This window comes from Mercurialis annua, linkage group LG1-X (assembly GCF_937616625.2).
Source record: "Mercurialis annua linkage group LG1-X, ddMerAnnu1.2, whole genome shotgun sequence".
NCBI classification, from domain to species: domain Eukaryota; kingdom Viridiplantae; phylum Streptophyta; class Magnoliopsida; order Malpighiales; family Euphorbiaceae; genus Mercurialis; species Mercurialis annua.
The window spans coordinates 64,950,260-64,970,062 of record NC_065570.1 but is presented as its reverse complement, the minus strand read 5'-3'; the positions used below and the strand labels follow the sequence as shown (position 1 = coordinate 64,970,062).

Sequence of the window (19,803 nt, the reverse complement as noted above, 5' to 3'; positions counted from 1 at the left end):
AGTCTTGTAATATTACTATTTAAAGGTGTAAATAAGTAAAAACGAATTTACAAGACTGCCATCATTTTAATGACGTGTCATAATGTGATAGGTTAGTCTACAGATGACGTGGTAGACGAGTCTACATAAGAATTTCTCTATTTTGAAATGTTTGATTCGAATTGATCTCATTCGAAAAAAAAACTTATTATTTTTTTATCGATTAGAAAAAGTAAGATAATAAAATGACAGCACCATAAAATCCACTAATCACTTGTAATTATTACATGCACAAGCATCAATCAATGAATAAGATCCTCTTCCAAAAAATAATAATTAAATCCATAAAATTTTAAAATTAAAATAAGAAGAGACGAGCAGCATTGTGAAATCTGGAATATCTGTTTTGTACTTTTCGGCCTTGTTTAATTTCTTTATGTGGCATTTTTAAATTTTATTTCTAATTTTTTACTTTTCACTTTAAATTTTTAACCTTTCTCTCTAAAAACTCTCGATCTTCACGGCCTGCTTATTTTTCCATCTTTCATTTTTAGGGTTTTCAAAATTCTCAACTCTCTCTCCCTTCGCCCACCTTCAGACAAAAAGATTTGAGCTAGATTTTCTGCTCTATCTTCTAGGGTTTACAGATCTAATCTAACACAGCTGTCCGTTTAAATCTCTAGTTTCTTCAATAATGTTTTGGAAGCTCACTGCTCTCTCCGCCTCCTCTCCCGTCAGTTCTCTCTCATTTTTTTCAATTTTCTTGATTTTCAGCTTTATTACTGCTTATTTCTGATATCAATTTGAGGTTATTTCTTGTTTATTTGTTGTTTAATTGCTGTTTAATTGTTAGTTTGGAGCTTAATTAATCTCAACTTTGTGCTTTAGATGTTTTTTTTTATTTTTGATTTGTTTTGTTTTCGTTCGTCTTGATTAATCTCTGGAAATGCAGCTGTTCATTCTCCGCTTGTAATCTTGTAGTTTTGATGTTTTTAGCTGCAAATTCGTAGGGTTATATTTTGTTGATGACGTTTTATGTGAAGTGAGCACTGTGCAGATAAATTAATGCTGTTTTATCGTTTTTATTGTTACATTTAAAGTCAATATTCGTGGAAATGTGACGTGTCATGCATTTTAAGTATTATCTTCTATTTACTTTGGTTTGAATTGTAAACTGGAAGCTGCCTTTGACGGAGAACTATAGGATTTTATTTTCATTGATTGGAATTGGATTATAAGTTTTTATCAGCATTTGAGCTTGTTTAGATGTATGTTATAACTTGTCTGTTGATTGTCGTAGGTGGAGTCGGTGCTAGACAATGAAAATTTCACACTGGAAGAGCTTCTCGATGAGGAGGAAATAATCCAAGAATGCAAAGCTTTAAACAGTCGTCTTATCAACTTGTAATTTCTTGTCTCCACTGCTTTATGAATGTTATTTTAATATAATTATGTAATGACTTTAATTGGGGTTGATTGTCATTGTTGATATTTCGGTTTGCAGTTTAAGAGATAGAGCACAAGTGGAGCAGTTATTACATTACATTGTGGAAGAAGCTCCAGAGGATGCTGAAAGCAAACGAGCCTTTAAGTATGCGTCTCAAGGCTCTCAACAAAGAATGATTATGTTTCCTCCTGCTAAAGCATCTCTTGGTTTTGATTATGACGCCTTTTCATTTCCTGCTTTTCTGTAGGTTCCCGTTCATTGCCTGTGAGATATTTACATGTGAAATTGATGTTATTCTGAAGACTTTAGTAGAGGAAGAGGAGGTAGGCTTGATTTTCTTCCACTGTTGTGTTAGTGGTGAAATTAATATGGTAATCGTCATTTTCTATTATTTTTATTTTTCCTAATCTGCTGCTTTGTTTCTTGCTATTGTAGCTAATGAACTTACTCTTCTCTTTCCTGGAACCTAATCGACCACATAGTGCTTTGCTGGCTGGCTATTTCAGTAAGGTATGCTGTGCTATGTATATATCTAGCTAATCTGATGGCTCAAAAGTGTGTGTGTGTGTGATATCTTCTTTTTTCGTACCACCATTTGTTTGATACTATTTGCTTTTGCGGTATAGGTTATAATTTGCCTCATGGTACGCAAGACTGTCCCACTGATGAACTATGTTCAAGTAAGTAACTATCTAGATTCTGTTATCAGTAATATTTATTCTCTTATTTCTGAACATCCCACAAGACTTCTACTATCTTGGTGCTCATTATATATAATTGGTTTGTTTTATTCATGATGACCGTCTCTTCTTAGTTCTTACTATATCCAACCTCAAGCGTTAAACTTACTCAATACCCTTTGTAAATTCTGCAGGCCCATCAAGATGTCTTCCGTCAACTTGTTGATTTAATTGGAATAACATCCATCATGGAGGTGATAACATGTTTGAATGCTGTGTGGTCTCCATTGGATAAAGTTCTTACTTAAAAATGTCCTTAATTTTTGATATTGGCTACTTCATGCAGGTTTTGGTTCGGCTCGTTGGGGCAGACGACCATGTTTATCCCAATTTTATTGATGTGATGCAGTGGTTGGCTGATAGCAATTTGCTAGAAATGATCGTGGACAAATTGCATCCTTCTGTAAGTGTAATTGTTGTTAATTATCAATAAGAGTTTCAGTGATCTCTCTCTGGTACAAAGTGTGACTGGTGATATTTGAAAACCTTTAGGCTGATAGCTATTTTACATTCATATCCCCGTCATGTATGTCAGGCATCTAAAAATTGTTTTTGTTTTCCTTCTTCCCCCTTTATTTTGGATTAGAGCCTTCCTGAAGTCCATGCTAATGCAGCAGAAACACTATGTGCAATCACTCGAAATGCCCCCTCGGCTTTGGCTACTAAACTCTCCACTCCAAGGTTTGTGTGATTTATGTTCTCATTGTAGGAGATTTTTTTTATCTCTGTTTTTCTTCTCTTCTCTTGATATGCGTAACTCATTATCCTTGGAATTTTGTCCATGTATAGTTTTGTTGCAAGAATATTTGGTCATGCATTGGATGATTCACATTCAAAATCTGCCCTTGTCCATTCACTTTCTGTGTGTATATCTTTACTGGATCCAAAAAGATATGCGATTTCTTCTCCCTTCTTGCATTCTTTTCGTAGTCAACATATGTACGACTCTCCAATTTCTGTGAATCCAGAAACTATTGATGCAATGCTGCCTAGACTTGGTGAGTGCTTTCATGTTTCTAGTGTGTATTCTTGCATTGATTATTAAAATTTACAAGTTATGTAAGATTGAACCAGCAAATTCAAATAATGAAATCACAGAAATCATTACAAATCATAGCCTGTTACTTTCTGGTCTACTTTTATTACTCATCTTTGTTGATATTCAAATTGCCACTCTTCTTCAGGTGACTTGCTTGTGCTCTTGAATGTGTCGTCTGATGAGAAATTATTACCTACAACATATGGAGAACTGAAACCTCCTCTTGGGAAGCATCGTCTAAAGGTTTGCATTATTTTCCCATAACTTGATCTAGTGCACAACAATTTTGGTGTTACACAAATGGAGTTAATCTTTGGATTAGTATGCTATTCTTCCCGAGCTTCAGTTCAATAATTTCCTTATGCTAGTTTATATGTTAATTATTCATTGTACATCAGTGTATTGTGAAAATGGTCTGTCGACGAGGATAACATTATTCTAGATTATTTCAGATTGTGGAGTTTATTGCGGTGCTATTAAGAACTGGGAATGAAGCTACTGAGAAGGAATTGGTCAGTTCGGGAACCATTAAACGGGTCATTGATCTATTCTTTGAGTAAGTTTTGGGATTGTGAGTTCAAGTATATATAAATTAATAAAATGTATTCCACAATGTACTATTGTATTGTGATAGGAAATCTTGCAAGTTTTTCTTTTGCTGTTAATCGTCTAAAATTCTGATTGTTTAATTAATTCAGGTATCCATATAATAATGCACTGCACCATCATGTGGAGAGTATTATATTATCATGTTTGGAAACTAAGAATGAAGTTCTGGTTGATCATGTTCTTCGAGAGTGTAATTTCATTGGAAAAATTCTCCAACGGGATAAAACCCCTCTTATTTCTGGTGATGATGGTCAGGTAGATAGCTTATTCTCATGTTATGTATTAGCATATTGTTGGATGATATTAATGCTTTTAATCAAAAGGCTTACATTTATGTGACCTGCTGAACCAAAATCGAGGAAAATACACTCTACTGTCACTCTACTGTTGTTTGTCATCAAATATGTTTTGTCTAGAACCTATTAAAGCTGCTTGAACTGCTGATAACATTTTTAATCCTTTTGCAGCCAACTGTTCCGGCAGCTGGAAAACAGCCACCACGAGCAGGCAACCTTGGTCACATTATGCGAATTGCTAATAAGCTTATTCAGTTGGGAAACGATAATAGTCCTGTTCATAAATATCTGCAGGTCTGTAATTAAATGTTGTTATTGGAATTTCCTTGGACTCCAATACTATAAAAATTTATTTTTAGATGTATTGTTTTGTATAATTCTTTGGTTAAATCAATTCTTTTTCCTTAAGAGAGAGCCTTAATAACATACTCTGCTTTGGATTACCTCTTTCATTGTACACTTCCAAAATAATCCATGTTTCTCAATGCTGGGGGCAAGAATATGATTTTCTTTGACATGCTTCTAGCATCGTGTAGTGTTGCTACTATTTGCTGTTATCATGCATCTGCAGTTATCATGCGTATGTTGTGTATGGCTAATTAGTTGAGAACTCCGTTTAATGTCTTTAGGAAAACAGTGAATGGAAGGAATGGCATACTGGCATTTTGCAAGAGCGTAATGCAGTTGAAAATGTCTACCGATGGGCTTGCGGGTATACTCTTGCCTTGTTTATGCAATGCATTGCTCATCTGTTTGAATGATGATTACGATTATTTGTGGATTATTTTTTTGTACATGTTTCACAAATGTGAATGGAAAATTGTACTTCAATCATTCTACTTCTTGCTTGGCCACATAGCTAGTCTTTTGACAACTAAACTAGTTGATGCTAGATATGAAACGGGAATAGGCAAAACAGTCTCACCCATGAGATCTATTCTACTTAACATCTAAAAGTTTCAAGATCTTGATATTTTATTGGTACAATATGTGAACATTTGCTTTTCAAATGAAGTTTGTGATTTTGCTGAGGTTTGATTTGTTTAGTCTTTTCCTGTGCAAGTTGCTACATATTGTCTGTTAAAATGTTAATTTAGCATTCAGTCACCTTGCGGAGTATTAAACTCTGTCAGTTTCAGCTTTTTCTCCATAGCCTACCCATAATCCTCCTCCTGAACATCCACATCTGGATTTCCTCCCTTTCTGCCGTTTAAGTTCTTGTTGATCTTTTTGGAGTAAAGCAGCAAAATTGGAATTGAGTTGAGGCCAACTTATTTAAGCTGTAGTTTCATCGGTGATTAGATATGGCGGCATCAAACTTGTGAAGGTTTGAAGAAGGATGAGATTCATATGCTTTCTTGATGAGAACAAAAAAAGAGTTGGTCAGATATGCAGATTTATTTATTTGTGTTTGAAGTCTTAACTTGGCAATCTTTGTTATATGTTAGCTTATTTGAAGTTTGAAGGATGCATGTTGAGATGATTCTGCTCTAATACTCTCTGAAAAAACATTTGTTGAGTTTATATGCTTTAGAAAGTACACAGAACTACAAGGTTACAATGAAATATTGCTTTTAAAGTGACATGTGACCACCTGAGGTGAACTGCATGTGATAGCTTTCTTTGCAGTACTGCAGTGAAATTATGCATTGCTTCAGCTATTTCTGTTAAACTAGTATTTCTTTTGTTATGCTCTTATGTTACTGAACTGTTGTAGAGAATTTTTAATGTTCTCTGAATTTATGCAGCCGTCCAACAGCATTGCAAGACAGGACAAGGGATAGTGATGAGGAAGACCCTCATGACAGAGATTATGATGTAGCTGCTCTAGCAAATAACTTAAGCCAGGCGTTTAGATATAAAATGTACGGGAATGAGGACAATGAAGAGGTAATCGGTGACTTTGTTTTTGTTATACAGTTTAATGCTTTTCTTCCCCATTTTTGTCTCACTGCTTTTTCTATCTTATGCTCATCGCAGGACAATGGTGGCCTTGATCGTGATGATGAGGTAAGATCTATATTCCTTTGCCCCAACTTCTCTTAGGGTGGGTTTTGATGAAGTTTTTATTATAGAAAGGTTGGTGTGAGGAAGATGTGAAGCTGAAGTAAACTTTTTGGAATATCTTCAGATTAATACTGTTTTCATACTAAACATGTTCAATTTCAACATGTAGGATGTCTACTTTGATGATGAGTCTGCTGAAGTTGTTATATCATCCCTGCGGCTTGGTGATGATCAAGGGAGGTCAGTCTATGCCATTGCACAGTGACTCCAGTTAATATTGTGCATAACTTCCTATTCCATTTCCATTGATTTCAACTTGTGATTGGAAATATGCTTGGGAAATTCGTTTTGTCCCGAGCAGCACAGCTGTTTTTTAAACTAAAAAGCTAAAAGTTTTCACAATTGTTTGATCGTTAGGAGACTTTTAGCCTATGCTATTGATGATTCTGGTTAGTGCGTGGAATTTCTGTATTTTATTTATTTATACAGCCTTGTAATTTCAATATGTTGATTGCTGAGTTTATAAGTCATCTGTTCATGGATTTATCACATGTTACATCTGTTCATGGATTAATCATGTTATTCTGTCATTGCAGCAGTCTATTCACAAATTCAAATTGGTTTGCATTCCAAGATGACAGAGTTGGTAATGCTCGTGCGAGTACATCACCTACAGAATTAATGGACGAGGTAAACTTAAATGGAACTACTAATGGCGGCAACAGCAGTAGCGACGACGAGGTAGTAGTGGGAGAAGACGACGACTTAATTGAGAACAAAGATTCTGTTAATCCTGCATCGACTTCCAACATAAACTTTCCAAATGGATTTTCCGGTAATGTTCCAACTCCGCAAAATGAGAAGGCAACCACTGCCAATGATACTGGATTCTTCAGATTTGACACTCCAGACAACGATGACTTGTTTGGGGACCGACCTTTCCCTGAATGGGTAGGATGGGGAGAAGCGGCTGATTTGCAAATAGGCGGGTCTAGCATGAATCCATTTGAAGATCATGGTAGCTCCGATGTCGATGTTTCCCGTCAAGCAGGGGTAGCAACCCCTGATGCTAAGTCCCCCACCGTACTTCCAAATGGATCATCACCTTCCAAGGATTCTAGTGATGGTTCAGTGAGCAGTGACACAAGCGATAATAAATCTGGAACTATGCCATCGTTGTTCGAAGAGGATGTCGAGTTTGTTGGTGTGGAATTAGAAGGGACAGAGAAGGCTATGGAACAAGCTCTCAAGGAGGGTATAGTTGGTGAAGCGGGACCCCTGAAGAGGAACTTAATCCCAAAGGTTCCAGAGAAGGAGAATTCTGATGATGGTGGGTCGGGGATTAAAGAGTTCAATGACGCAAACTATTGGCGGGTCGATCAAGAAGTTGCTGTTCTGGAATGATCGAGTGAGTTCACCGATATGTTCGGTTTGGCTCAATCTGAAGATGATGATTCCTACAGCTAAGGACACCCCCCCCCCTCCATTGTTGGTTGTGGAAAGCTCATGCGCGGAGAAAGAACTGTCGGACATATGTACAGTATATTTGTGTTATCCAAATGGGGATTGGATGGTAGGTTTGTTCATGAAATTAACTGCGGTTAGCATTATTGTTACACTTACTGTTGTCTGTTATTATTCAAGGTTTTGTTTCTTCCTGTTGTCATCCTCACATTTATATTTCATTCAAGCCATTATCGTTCTTCATTCTGTCTCTTTCTTTCTGCTGACAGCATTCGTATAAAACTCAAAAAATGTAGTAAAATTTCCTTTGAAGTGCACTGGAAGTAAGACTTGGAGTTTTGGGGTAATTTTTATTGATAGTTGCTCAACTTGTAGTGTGTTTTGTACCATAGTTTTTCAATTATCGTCTCTTTCCTACCGTACTGCTTAAACTTTAATTTGAGTTTTATTTTTTAGCACTGTTATTTTTTTTCGTTTGGATTAATATGTACTAATGTGTTTGATTATTTTTTTTACTCTAAAAGGCTTGAGAGTAATTTTTCAATAGCAAATTCTGTGCTGCTGAATTTAGACTACATTAGAATCCAATTTGGAAAAAATAAAACAGTTTTTCTTTTGAAATAAAATAAAAGAGTTTTTTTTAAATAAAATAAAACAGAGTTAAAATCCAGTTTTGACTCTCATTAAAAAAATCCTCTCCCTTTTATCTAAAAACATAAAACTAAAAATCATTATTTTGAGGAGGTGGTTTTGGCCTTTTGGCCGGAAAACCACCTCCTCCACTCCTTTTTTTTTTCTTTCCTTCACTTCTTAATAAAATTTAGTTAGCTTATTTTTACAATAAAAATTCTTAGTTGTAGATTTCTCATATTCTAGTGATTTGAAGTAACAATTTTTTAAAAAGGAGGTGATTTTTTAGGGGATGGAAAATCACCTTCTAGTTTTTCTTATGGTTTTGTTCAAATATCTAGAGTTATGATTTTTTTTTTGCTCTTAAATGGTTGGAAAGATCTTTAATCCGGTTGTTGGGTTCCTTAAGCGGTTTTAAGATCTTCAACTCAAAAAGAAGAAGAAATAAAATCTGTGATTTTGGTCTTTTGAAGAAACTATTTTTTTAGAGAAAGTGATTTTTTAGAGGTTGGAAACCACTTTTTAATTTTAACTAGTGATTTTTTCAAATTCTAAAATTAAGGTCTTAATTAGAAGTCTTTTTATTTGTTTGTCTTTGATTTAAATTATGTGTTGGTGCTTTCTAATGTTATTTTTAGATCTATCTTGTTGGATTCATATTGAAGATGCGGATGGAGTTTAAGGAACAAGCGGTTTCAAGGTATAATCGAATGGGTCTAAAGAATTAAAACGCCGCGTCTCGGACAAATCGCCGTGTTTAAGTTTTGCGGAATTTCTTAGTTTATTCCCTTTCGATTAATCTTTTACTTGTTTTTTATAGCTCCATATGTATTTTGTTGGTAGATTAGAGTTTTGAAAGTTCACATGATTGGTTGTTTATTACTTTCATTTTGCACTTTAATCTCATCTATGTATCTATCTTTAGAAGAAAAAAATCCAGTTTTGAGTGTAGTGCGAGTCTTTGTTAACAAGGTTATGAATAATTTCAAAATATTAATTATTAAATGGGCACTGACTATTGATACTTTATCTGGGTATTATTCCTATTTAGACTTAGATATTTGGGACTTCAATTTGAGATACAACAAAAACTTTATTTTTTAAGAAATGCAATCTTAGGTTTTGGCCCAATGTTTTTGAGTTTTTTTTATCTTCAAAGTGCAAGAAAGCATGTATGGCTGAGAAATTTGTCAAGTGTATAACTGTTTTGGCTAACAATCATTTATGGCTCCTGACTTTTTGGTTTGTGTTCACTAAATTCGTTGATATTTAAAAACGATCATTAAATTTTCTAATCTATATTGTGGCGCTCGCTAAACTCCCTAAGCCTAAAACGGTTTTTTTTTAAAAACAATGATGTGACGCGACTTTTTAATGTCAGACGCAACAAAAATCTATCCACATGTCAGGCGTCAGCTGACACCTCACCATAAATTCCGAAAAACCCAAAATAGCCTAAAATTCAATCTAAAAAATTAAAAAATCAAAAAATATCCAACCCAATTAAATTTAACCCAACCACTCAACCCGTAACCGCCGCCGCCGCCGCTTTCCGGGCACCGCCATTAGCCCACCCGCCTCCACAGCGGTAATTTTTTTCCGGCAGGCCATGTCCTTCACCAAAAACAGACCACCTTGGTCTGTTCTTGGTGAAGGACATGGCCGGCCGAAAAAAATTACCTTTGGTCTGTTTTTGGTGAATAACAGACAAACCTGGGATCTGTTCTTCGAAGGAAGACGGTCGGAAAAAAATTTCGACCGTGGAGGCAGTGGTAGGCGGGTGGCGGCGGCCGGAAAACGGTGGTGACGGGACCGGAAAAATGCAGCAGCAGAGGGTGGCGGTTAGAGGTAGAGTGGTTTGATTTAGTTAGATTTGATTGGGTTGGATTTTTTTATTTTTAATTAAATTTTAGGGTATTTTGGGTATTTTAAGTTTTTGGTGAGGTGTCACCTGACATATCTTATAAAAAAATCACCAATTTTTAAACCCAGGGAGTTTAGCGAGCGCCACCTCAAAGATCAGGAGGTTAAGTGATCATTTTTAAACATCAGATGATTTAATAACCACAGACCCAAAAGTTAAGGGCCGTTGGTGATTATTAGTCCATTATTTTATTTATTTTTGTTTTTATATGTTGTATGAAAACTTGTCGAGTTTATATTTTTGTACTTCATTTTTTGTTTTCAATATGTTGCATATAAATGTGTCAAGATTATATTTCGCGATTTCATTTTCATTTTTAAAAATGCTTATAAAAATAAAAAAATCACATTGTTAATATATTTTTATAATAATTTGATTTTGTTATTTTAATATTTTACGTTACAACGTTTCTGTTTATGATTGTAGATAGCTAACAGTAAAACTACCTCTCACTCCCACATAGTGTTGAGACTTGTGTCCTTGGTTAATCACAACTCACAAGATCCTATAGTGGAAACATCATTGATTTTAGTTTTGATTTGTTAATATCAACTAGCATTCTGATTATGATTCATTTGACTAATGCCTCCGATTTCTAGAATTAAATGCAAATTCATGCACTAATTTTAAATTAATTTACAATTACAATATAAATTTTTAAATTTGACAATATCGGTAATGAATTTTACATTTTTGGTAAATCGATACACAGATGTTTTTTCGGGACATTTTTGCTGAGTTGGAAGCCGGAAAGAAAACGTATACTGACACAATGGATTTCAATATTTACCACGTAATTTGGCACGTTTGCAAATGAAATCACAGATTTTAGCATAACTTGCTATTACAATATTAATTTTAAAATTTTGCAATCATGCATCAACTTTTATTTTTTGACAAATCGAAATGCCGTTTATTTTTCAACTTGTCAGCCTACATGGCAATCCCGACTTCCAACTCATAAAAATGTCCCGGAAAAGTATCGGTCTATCGATTTGCAAAAAGTGCAAAGTTCATTACCGACATTGCCAAATTTAAAAGTTTATGTTGTAATTACAAATTAGGTTAAAGTTGGTGTATGAATTTGCATTTAACCCTTCCTTCTATTTGGAGAGAGCGCGCGCGTGCGTTTCATGATGGTTTATATAGAAAGATTATGCAAAATTAATTATAAATTTCACCGTGTTTTATAATTTGATACGAATTTTTAGTTATAATATTTAAAATTGAATTTTTATTATTAAAACATCAAATAATTTTTTGATAAAAAATACAGATGCAAATATCAGAATTTATATCATCATGTCGTTGTCTGACGTTTAATATTTTCTAATAAAAATTTATCCGGTGTTTCAAATTATAAATAATTAATATTCCAAAAAGTTTACTTCATCTTCATGTCAGAATTTAAGCTTATTAGTTTTCTATTTCTTTTAAAAAAAATTGTTTTCTGTTACCCCTAGATAAAAAAAAACATTTGCAAACATTGTAACCAATAAAAACGCAAAATTAGAATGAACCGCCCTTCTTTTTTGTCATTTATCAATTGTTCTCAGTTTTTTTGGATAATTTTTTTTTTTCAGTCGTTTCATCTCTTTCTTTGAATTACTAACTAATTTTTTTATTTTATTTTCTGATATCACTAGTGCAAGTTTTTCTTAATTTTGGCCACAGTATGAATAAGGTGGTTCCAACTATAATATTTCTGATTAGATGCCAACAATTGTGTCTGATTAGAGGCAATCCCATCAACGATTATTGTGGCGTTTGCCGTTGATACATCTCTTCTAGCACTGCTAGTTGGCTTCATGGACAAACTGTTATTCACTATATGATGCTTTAAATTGTGATTTTTCAATTTCATGCTCGTCTTCTTTGCTTACCTCAAATGAAATTTAGAAAGGTTATCCACCACGGGTTCGCTCATTTGGTTATAGATGTGGTAAATAAGCATGAGACTTAAAAAATTTAGATTCGAATTTTACATTTCATAAAATGAAATTTATTGGAAACATTTATGGATGAGTTGTTAAAAAAACCCGTATTAAGTGAAAGATCCATGCAGTGGAATATCGAAACTAGTCTTTTCAAAGGTTTACTCGGGTGTCCTCCGCCTTTAAAAGGTGGCCGGGCTCCGCCGGAATTTTCTTGTCACAACGAATAAAATTTAGAAAGATCATAAACTTGGATATATTGATATACTTAGGCATGACTTCCATTAAATGAGCTATAGTTAGAGATGTGATTGTTCCGTTCCATTTTTTTTATATCGATGAGGTTTATAAACGAGTCGTAACTATGAGACGATACCTTTAAATTTTTCATATTTAGATTAATCCCTCTTAAGTATTGTAGGTCCCTTACGAAAGATAATCCAACTTTTAAACGGCTGCATATATGGGTATGTTTCGAACTATGATCTCACTTAAACTAAGAGAGCGCTTTACTAACCCACCTGAGCCTAGTGAAATTGTTGATTTGTTAATTAATCCATAACCAAAATATTAAAAATGGTTACAACACAAATCAAATAATATAGTTTTATTTGATCGATTATTCAGTTAATTAAATAATCAATTTTTATAAATAATAATTGTAGACACCTATTTTTTGGCTCCGCTTATAATAATTATTTTTAAAAATTGATATTAATTGCCATTATATAAAAATTGAAGAAGTAAATTGATATTTAAATTTTATAAAAATAAAAAAGATAACATTTTTGAAAATTTATGAAAATAACTTTATATATATATATATATATATGATTAGGATTAAGTTAATTTTATTTTTAAAATTAAATTAATTAACACACTAACTGGCAATTTTTTTTATTTAGTTTATCTAACCTCTCTTCACAGTCAAAAATGTGAAAACGAAAATGTTAGATATATATTAATATCTCGAGAGAATATAAAATTCTCATGGATAGATATCGTGATATATATAGTTAGCAGAAGCTGCGATTAAAACGGATATCAAATCACGATCGTATATTTTGGGTTGACGAATAAAGTCATAAGCCGTACACGTAAGATAATGTGGGGAGTCTTTCACATCCTTACACGTAACCGCTCGGTGAACCTAACATTTTTAGTTATAATTTGATCTAAACGCACAAGTTAACTCCCATCTCCATGCTATAGGGGTCCACCGCACGAGCGGGTCTTCATGCCACGTCACCAGATCTCTGTCGCTTCCTTCTTTCACCAATCTCATTCCTACAATAAAATTACTCAACTTTTATACAAATTCAACACATTAGTAATTTAGTATTACTAATTTAGTTTTGAGAGAAAACCATAGAATTAGTATTTAATACCCACTAATATTATATAGTTAAGTAAAAAAAAAAAAACCAAACTCATTAGAGAATAAATTTTGTAATATAAATGGTAATGTATATGGGTAATTTAAGTATTTACTCTAAAAATAAAAATATTTACACTTTTTATCTCAATACGAAAAAGTTACAAAAAATATGTCATGTTTTTTCTAGATTTATGTTTTTACTCTAGGTATTAAAATATTTATGTTTTACTCCGTTATCATCTGGCTATCATAAATACTTCTGTAATTTATTTTTTTCGTAGGTTATCATACAATTATCATATAACCTTATCATACTTTATTATCATCTGGTTATCATATTGCAGTGTTGTGATAACGACATGATAATGTAGTGATACTGACGTGATAATCAGACATTATTTTATCATAAATATTAAACATTATCATCTAGGTACCGTAAATATTATCATGTCGGTATCATATGATAATGTTATGATAAGTACATGATAATAATATGATAATCAAATATTATTTTCTGCAAAAAATCATTTTTTTTCCTGCAACGTTATAATAACAACATGATAATAAAGTGATACTCATATGATAATTAGACGCTTTTTTTTTAATTTTTTTCTCTGCAGTGTTATGCTAATGATATGATAATACAGTGATACTCTTATGATAATTGGACACTGTTTTATTTTTGCAGAAAATCATTTTTTGTGTAGAAAATTATTTTTTCCATCATAACATCGTTTTTATGCAGATTTTTAGAGCTAACATTGAAAAAATTCAAGAGTAATTTATTTAGATCTGAAAGTTAAATTAAATCGTATTATCACCACGAATTAAGAAAAAAATTGTTAAAATTAAACACGAAAAGAACGACGGAGCGAAGGCGGAACACCGGCGGGCGATGAAGGAAAGATGAAGAAGAAAAAAAAAGAAAAAATGGCGAAGAAAAATAACACAAAGAAGAAGAAGAGAAAGAAAAAAAAAGAGAAAGAGAAAGAGAGAAGAAAAAAAGTGTCAGGTGGCCTAATAAAATATAATTAGAGTGCAAGAAATATATAATAAAATAATAATAAAAGCATATATAATTATAATATAAATATATTTTAGTGTAAAAAAATAATTATATTAAAAGGCTGAGGTATTTTTTCTATTTTTTTCTTTGTTGATGTATGAAATCATATTATTTTTTAAAATAGAGTATTTTTTCTAATTTTCTCAATGCATATACAGTGCGGGTTGAAACATATGATTTTGATATGTAATATTTAATTCTTAAAAATGCAATTTAAAAAAAGTTTAAACAAAATTAATACATTATGGAGTTCAACATTACAATTTATTTTGAGATTGATTTACATAGAATATACTGTACGTAATTATTTTCAAATAATTACTTAAAATGTAATATTAATTTATTTATTATATTAAATACTTCTTTCCAATTTTATCGGATATCCCTGAAGGGACAATACTTCTTCAATTCCAAAAAAGTTGTCCACTAATATTCCATTTTGGAATATTCTAAAATAAGCCGTCTATTTTTATAAAATTTGAATTATTAAAGTTAACTTATTATATATTTTTTTTAAATTGAACATAAACTTTAAAATAATACTAAACTTTTTAAAAGAGAGAAAATGCGTTTAGTATTTGAGTTAAAATTTATCCGCTTTCTTCTTCAAAATTTTAATTTGACCACCATCGATCATTTTATTGATCGGTGATTGCTTTTTTTTTAATTATTAATTTAATATTAAAATTATTTTAATTTAACAGAGATATGTTTTAAATATGTTAAATTTCTTCATGAATGTCATAATTTTATTTGTGAAGTTTTTTACATCAATTTTTTACATTTTCTTTCACAGACGAATTCATTTAAAGATGACATATTCGATTTGCATTTTGAGATAATTATTAAGTATAGTAGATAGATCACATGTATTAGAACCGAAATAGGAGTAGGCCCCTCCATGGCATCCGGTAACCATACATAAAGAGGAAATTGAGCCAATTCAGCAATTGCACCAAAAAAATAGTAAAAAGGCATACAAAAAAGCAAATAAAAAATTAACCTGATTATTATAAATCAAATTATTCAATATTTTGAACAAATTCTAAAATTCAAAATTGCCTATTATCGAATAAATGCCTAAAATTCCCAATAACTAATGAAAATATAATATAAATTTTATTATGCAATTGAGATTCTCCTTTAGTATTTGGTTTGAAGGTATTTCTTATATAATATTTCATCAAGTTGTATTTCTATTTTTTTTCATTGGTAGAGTATCTATTATTATTTAAATTTGTGTTGTTTTTATGATGGAGCATATATAAAACCAAAACATTTTTTGAAACCAAACAATTATAGGGAAACATATTTTCTTTTAATTCACCAAATTTTATTTAATCGAATCCGAAACAGTTATATTTGTAAATAATTTAAAAATTCAAAAATTAAACCCGATAACCTGACATGAAACAGACTATCTATGTTAACATGTGCTGTCTAATTTGTAGATATACTTACGAAAATAAAAACTAAATTGTCAACTGCTTTGACAATTAAGTGTAGTCTTTTATCAAACTTTTTCAACGCCCGCTAACTAATTTATGATATCAAAAACTACAATTATAACATCTGATTCAACCACCACCAAAAAATCCTTAAAGAAAAAGGGGATAACAAACCTTTCATAAAAGAAAGACATTAAACGATAAAAAATAACAATAAAAAATTACTATAGCTCATAAATGATTCCATCTTTATTGTTGAAAACTCTTCAATCTATTTTTCATTCTTCATTTAGGGTAAATTAAATTTGATACGTGTTCTGTTGAAAACGGCGGAGGAGAGATGAAAACAGCGTTTGTGGGGAGTGGAGGAGAAGTGAAAACGGCAATGACAATGGAGAGTGGAGGAGAAGTGAAAACGACGGAAATGGGGGAGTGGAGGAGAAGTGAAAACGACGGCAAATGGGGGAGTTGAGGAGAACTGAAATCAGCGGCGGTAAGGGGAATGGAGGAAAACTGATTTCAGGAAAAAAAAAATGAAAGGAAAAAAGCGGGAGCGCGGGTGAATAAAATTAGGACAAAGATATTACCGACGGATCTAAATCCGTCGGAAATCCGTCGATAACGTTTTCAATAAAACGAATCGTTTCATTAAAAAACGTTACCGACGGATTACCACATCCGTAAGTAAACGTTACCGACGGATTACCACGTCAGTAAGTAAATTTACCGATGGATTAGTATATTTTAGTTTTAATATTATTAATTATAAATAATTTTTTTTTGAAATTTAGATTAGATTAAATTAATTAAATTAAACCTAGTCACCCTTAGAGACAATAACTATTAATGTATGTTTTATTTCTATTAAAGAAGAGCATTGAAGAGGTGGGCGAGGAAAGACAAGTGGGTGTGGAGTCAAATACAAAGCCCAAAGATGGACCAAAACCATTAAAAACGGCCCGGACACCCAAACGGCGACACAAATGGGACCGCACGTGACTATTAACTTCGCCTGTGCGTCCTACCTGCACGTGTGCATGTTTTTAATTTGTAAACATGGTGCACCATACATACTGCAGTATGGTTAGAATTTAGAAATGTGATTATTTAAGGAATAACTCATTTTAAGGTCCTTAAATTATATTTTTATCCGGTTTTTAAATTATTTTTTATTTTTATCTGGTTTTTTAATTTAGTGAGAAATTATTTTCGAATCTTTAACTGACAAAAACAACGCTTTTTAAAATAATAAATTGTATTTTCGAAATAATGAAACGTCATTTTTATCGTACAGAGACTTGAAAATATTTTTTCACTAAATTAAAGTACCAGATAAAAACAAAATATAGCTTGAAATTTAAAAATGGACTATTCTATTATTTAATTAATTAAAAACATCATAATAAATTCCAATTAATTATTTTTAGTCCATATCAAATTATCATTATAAATTGATAATGGTATTTTTACAATTTATAAATAAATAAACTAACAAATGGTTGACCTTATAGCATAATTATCATATGTCTGAACATAGAACACCTAAATAAGGAGTAACATATTTGTATATTTATTTTGATAATTATTATATACTCCTAATTACTGATAGACATTCTTCTAATTTTTTTTATAAATAATCAAGTATTATTTATACAATTAAATATCATATATATCCTAATTAATTACAGCGAGATTGATTAAAATTAAATCATCGAAAGATTTAAAAATTTATTATATACAGTAGACTTTCTAATAATTAATAATCAATAATTTAATAATTCTAATAATTAATAAAATTTTAGAGAATCAATTTAAATAGTATATTTTATTTAATATTTAATAAATTAATAAATTAATAAATTTAATAATTAATAAATTTTTATTTAATCATATATATTGCTCCCTCCGTTTTTATTCAGTTGTCTATTCAGCCAAAATTATACTCCCTCCGTTCTTTTTTAGTTGTCCATTTAGCCAAATGCATTTGTCTATATTCAGTTGTCCATTTAGAATTTCAAAATAACATTAGCTATTATCTTCCAAATTTAACCCTTTCTAATAAATGACTCTATAACTCAATTTACAAAGCATTTATTATATATTAGGGTTATATTAGTATTTACTCCTATTATTTAAGACAAAAATCCCACTATCTTAATATGTGTAATTTTGATTAAATGGACAACTAAAAAAGAACGGAGGTAGTACATATTAAGATAGTGAGTGTGTTGTCTTAAATTTTAAGAGTAAATATAAATATAACCCTATTAGTTAATAAATGCATTGTAAATTGATTCATAGTGTCACTTATTAAGAAGGGATAAATTGGAAAGATAATAGCTAAAGTCACATTAAAATTATAAATGGACAATTAATTAGAAATAAATATATTTGACTAAATAGACAATTAAAAAAACGGATGGAATAATTATTAGAAGTTGGACCGTATATAATCAATTTAGTAGGGATAAGATGATTAATTAGTGCAAAGAAAATGAAGTGGGAAGGGTGAATAAAAATAGTTAGATGAACGAGGTTACAATGTAGGCAATTAAAAGTTTGAAAATGTAACACAAAGAACAAGATTTGATGTTGAAATTAATACACTAATAAATTAGTAATAACATAGGGATTGTAAAATTAGTGTCTTAATAGAGTTGGGGGCAGGCCAAACTAGACCCAGCCTGCCCGTCAACCTGCCGGAACAGTCAAACACCGTATCTCATGTTTTCACCATTTTCTTTGTTGATCCCAATTTTTTTTTTTTATTACTATTAGAGACCAAATTTTAATAAAAATCAAATCAGAACACTTTGACGATTAATTCATTGGTTGATTACTTAGAGGACCAAATTTTAGCATATCAAATCAATTTGAAATAAGAAAAAAACTTTCTTTTGGTTTGATTTGACATTATATAAAAAAAATTACTACTTCTTTTAAACATTTTTGAAAGTAAAAATCTTAAGGTTGGACAAATTGAACTAGAAAAAAACAAACTAATCTAAAAAAGTCAACTAGACTTCGATTAAACATTTTTTTGTATTTTATTCAGTTCGATTTAAAATATAAACATTAAAATTTTAATATGGTCTAGTTTAATTTGATTTAAACCATATATATATATATCCAATGTCATGTAAACACGTATAGACACATACACATAATCCAATCTCAAAATACGACAACAGAAACGGTAAAATAAAAAATGCTGAAACAAAAAAAATTAATTTTTTTTTTAGGAAAATCATATTATAAATATAAAAATTTGGAGTTTTATATATGTTTTTGAAGATGAAAACAAAAGCTCAACAATTTTAAATATGGCAGATCTAAATACATGTGAAGAAAGCATTGGCAACTAAAACAACACCAGAATCTTAAATGAACCAATCTTATTTGTTGGCGGCATCTTCTAACTAATAACAGACACACATACAAACAAACAAACAAACAAATTAGAACCTTAAAAACATCTCAGGTGAAAGTTTAGTGATCTGTCTATAGCATAGGTTACAAAACGTTTATATTGTGAAATTACACCACTCATAAGTAGGTAATACAACAGTAACACATTCATCAGCACAATCACATTATATGCATATCATCAAAACATTTTCTTGGGCTTATTTTAGCTGCGGTATCATCGGCACGATCCGACAGCATACCGTATGGGAATGTGAAGCAGCCGGTTCAGTAACCGAACTGATCCAAAATGCATCTAACATTTTGCATATGATCAGAACATTTTTCTCATGATTACTTTTGTTATCGTATCGTTCCGTTACGATTTGACGGAGTACTACCTGCTGCTAAATCATAAATAAGCCAGAAAGCCACCG

General features: G+C 31.4%; 1 protein-coding gene across 2 annotated transcripts; it reads left to right on the top strand.

Annotated features, from left to right (window-relative positions):
• The first annotated feature begins 467 nt into the window (after positions 1 to 467).
• Positions 468 to 7,949, top strand: LOC126682588 (uncharacterized). Of its 2 annotated transcripts, none has more exons than XM_050378324.2 (19): positions 468 to 712; positions 1,280 to 1,383; positions 1,484 to 1,570; positions 1,674 to 1,749; positions 1,862 to 1,936; positions 2,053 to 2,106; positions 2,301 to 2,360; positions 2,453 to 2,569; positions 2,753 to 2,847; positions 2,956 to 3,164; positions 3,351 to 3,448; positions 3,658 to 3,761; positions 3,904 to 4,069; positions 4,282 to 4,404; positions 4,740 to 4,822; positions 5,859 to 6,000; positions 6,091 to 6,120; positions 6,287 to 6,357; positions 6,717 to 7,949. In XM_050378324.2, the coding sequence occupies exons 1-19, from the start codon at positions 674 to 676 to the stop codon at positions 7,519 to 7,521; spliced, it is 2,538 nt and encodes an 845-aa protein (XP_050234281.1). In that variant the 5' UTR covers positions 468 to 673; the 3' UTR covers positions 7,522 to 7,949. The 2 variants fall into 2 exon arrangements, with proteins under 2 accessions (XP_050234281.1, XP_050234274.1); XM_050378317.2 differs by having other exon boundaries at positions 6,714 to 7,949.
• The last annotated feature ends 11,854 nt before the right edge of the window (positions 7,950 to 19,803 follow it).